Raw genomic sequence first — 3257 nt, 5'->3', positions numbered from 1 at the left:
TTCGGACCCCGCGGACTCCACTCCTCGGCTCCGCCTCTTGTGACTTATGAAAATCATTCACATTGTGTTGGCGTCGGAGACCCGAGTGTGATAACATGAAAACCTCCCACCCCCGCCCCGGCGCCGCGGTACTCACTTTGCACACGGAGGCCTGCAGGACGGCATCGAAGGCTCCTTCGGGGGCGTCGCGGTTTCGGGACACGAGCTGGTTCTGCACTTTGGCGTTGAACTTGCTGACTTTGTCGGTGAGCGAGAGGACGTGCCGGAAGCCGAAGGACGGAATGCAGTTCGGGAACGGTTTGAATCTGCAAATAAAAACAAACAAACGAGGACACGTCAGTCCCTAAACACAGTGCGCCCGTAGGGATCAGAGCCAGACGTCGGGGGAAACATTCACACCGAGGCCCGGTTGGGGTTCTTGTGGGAGATACAGGCGGTAGAGCGCTCCAATCAGCACAAGTTCTGCTGAGCGTCAGATCTTTAGTTCACCAATCTCTATAGGGAAGCAGTGGTCTCTCTGCCGAGGTCTGACATACTCCCTGCTGGTTGGAGAGCTCTCTGTAGGGAAGCAGTGGTCTCTCTGCCGAGGTCTGACATACTCCCTGCTGGTTGGAGCGCTCTCTGTAGGGAAGCAGTGGTCTCTCTGCCGAGGTCTGACATACTCCCTGCTGGTTGGAGAGCTCTCTGTAGGGAAGCAGTGGTCTCTCTGCCGAGGTCTGACATACTCCCTGCTGGTTGGAGCGCTCTCTATAGGGAAGCAGTGGTCTCTCTGCCGAGGTCTGACATACTCCCTGCTGGTTGAAGAGCTCTCTATAGGGAAGCAGTGGTCTCTCTGCCGAGGTCCGACATACTCCCTGCTGGTTGGAGCGCTCTCTGTAGGGAAGCAGTGGTCTCTCTGCCGAGGTCTGACATACTCCCTGCTGGTTGGAGTTCTCTCTGTAGGGAAGCAGTGGTCTCTCTGCCGAGGTCTGATATACTCCCTGCTGGTTGGAGCGCTCTCTGTAGGGAAGCAGTGGTCTCTCTGCCGAGGTCTGACATACTCCCTGCTGGTTGGAGAGCTCTCTGTAGGGAAGCAGTGGTCTCTCTGCCGAGGTCCGACATACTCCCTGCACAGAGACCACTGCTTCCACACAGAGCACAGCACGCTGGCAGGGGACGGGCTTCTCCACTCAGGCTGTGGCTGCCGTCACACTCCTTTAGTTCCGACGCTCCCGGAATATAATTTGGGGCCCGGTCGGGAGCTACACCCGGTGCGGCGTGTATGGGTGGCCGGGGTCGGAGGGGATCCGTTGGCTGCGCACATGTCTCCGCAGCCTCCAGTCGTCGGTTGTTTTTCTGCTGCTAGACAAGATAAAATATGAACAGATGTGTAACAGTCTCAGTTCACGTAACCTAGCCTCCATGTGCCGGCCTCCACTCACCCGGTGCAGGGGTTGTTCTGGTATTTGGGGGCCGTGTAGGAGAACGGGGAGACGTTCTTGTCCACGAAAGTGCCGAACCCGAGCCGGAAATTGCTGGTGAGCTTCGCCATCTCTTCCGCCAGCCGCGTTGCCGGGGAGACAATTTCTGACTTTGCTTAGTCCAGAGGAACCAACAAATCACTGAAGACGCCTAATGACTTAGTTATCTCTCCCTGTGCTGAGTTCCCGGGTCTGTACACCCGCTTTCCCATTATGAGGGGCCCCCACCATCTCTGTGCTGAGTTCCCGGGTCTGTACACCCGCTGTGCCCATTATGAGGGGCCCCCACCATCTCTGTGCTGAGTTCCCGGGTCTGTACACCCGCTGTGCCCATTATGAGGGGCCCCCACCATCTCTGTGCTGAGTTCCCGGGTCTGTACACCCGCTGTGCCCATTATGAGGGGCCCCCACCATCCCTGTGCTGAGGGTCACTGACCTGGCCGCAGGGACACGGAGAGGCTCTGTGGGGTGACCTGGATGATGTCGGATTGGGATGAGCCGGAGCCTTTGCTGCTGAGAGGAAGTTTCTTCGTTACGGTGACTCTGCTTTTGGGGCCCTCAATAGACTCGGCTCTGCAGCCCTTACTGAGAAGATTCTCCATCAGGTCACAGCGCGACACCACCGTCCGGGACCCTCCATAGTCCTGCACAGATATAGAGACATCAGAATGTGAGTGTGACCGACAGACCCTCCCCCGAGACACAGAAATCATATAAACCCAGGAGCAATAACCTCCGTCCTCCGCTCCAGTCTTCTCTCTGACCTCCGTCCTTCCCTTCAGTCTTCTATCTGACCTCCGTCCTTCCCTTCAGTCTTCTATCTGACCTCCGTCCTCCCCTTCAGTCTTCTATCTGAACTCTGTCCTCCCCTTCAGTCTTGCACAGTTATATCGGCTCCTCTGATATCACTGCATGGAGGACGCTGAGCATCAATAATTTCTGGTCCCATCATTATTATTATTATACAGGATTTATATGGCGCCAACAGTGTGCGCAGCGCTGTACAATATAGGGAAGACATTACAATCACAATACAAGATAAGGATAGTCTGAGATTTTTTGGAGAAGAGCGGAGGACCAGGGAGAAGAGCGGAGGACCAGGGAGAAGAGCGGAGGACCAGGGAGAAGAGCGGAGGACCAGGGAGAAGAGCGGAGGACCAGGTATTGTGCAAAACAAAAACTGTAATAAAAATTATCCTCAAACCCAGAAAATGAAAGAAAGGAATCTCTATACACCCGACAGGCCGGGGATCAGCTGATCAATCCTCGAAAGAATCTCCCTCCTCTGCGCTCTTCAATAACAGGAAATGTTGGAGTGTTGTGCAGATAAATATCCCCCGTGTGTCCTCCTATCTGGTGATTGCCGGGTACCGGGAACACGCCTACAGTGGCCGATGTAACCTTACTGTCGAGTGATCAGACATTCCCCAACGTTCAGTAGTCACAATGGAAGGAAGTACGTCCCATGGATAGGGCAGAGGGCCCCGGGGTCCCCAATCCCAGCAACAACAAAGGCAACTGCATAAAGGTGGTGTTACATCTCAGTGCTGCTGATCTCCTGCATCCTCTTTGCAGCCACTTCCCGGTGGCTGCATGGTAATTCTCAGGGCGGGTTTCCTGATGGTGACAACAGTGGACAATGTCTCTGCAATGCAAGGCGTGACACATCCCAGGAGCCGGGTAGATAATACTCCGTAATAATGACAGCTGAGGTCTAACTTCTGAGGTTTTCTTTAGTTGTCGTCAATGGAATTCCCTCAAAAATCCTGCTGCCCCCCTGGATTCCATATTCATGTA

At 54.8% G+C, this 3257-nt stretch overlaps 1 protein-coding gene across 1 annotated transcript in view; it reads right to left on the bottom strand.

Annotated features, from left to right (window-relative positions):
• The window catches only part of ITGB5 (integrin subunit beta 5), a 27652-nt gene extending 25479 nt beyond the window's left edge, over positions 1-2173 (bottom strand). The window contains 3 exon segments of the mRNA XM_018561699.1: positions 137-305; positions 1422-1652; positions 1902-2173. Coding sequence (XP_018417201.1) covers positions 137-305; positions 1422-1652; positions 1902-2173 — 672 coding nt within the window.
• Positions 2174-3257: the final 1084 nt, after the last annotated feature.

This window comes from Nanorana parkeri, unplaced genomic scaffold, assembly GCF_000935625.1.
Source record: "Nanorana parkeri isolate BGI_ZX_2015 unplaced genomic scaffold, ASM93562v1 scaffold538, whole genome shotgun sequence".
Taxonomy (NCBI): Eukaryota; Metazoa; Chordata; class Amphibia; order Anura; family Dicroglossidae; genus Nanorana; species Nanorana parkeri.
Note: the sequence above shows the minus strand (reverse complement) of the source record. Positions and strands in the feature narration are given on the sequence as shown.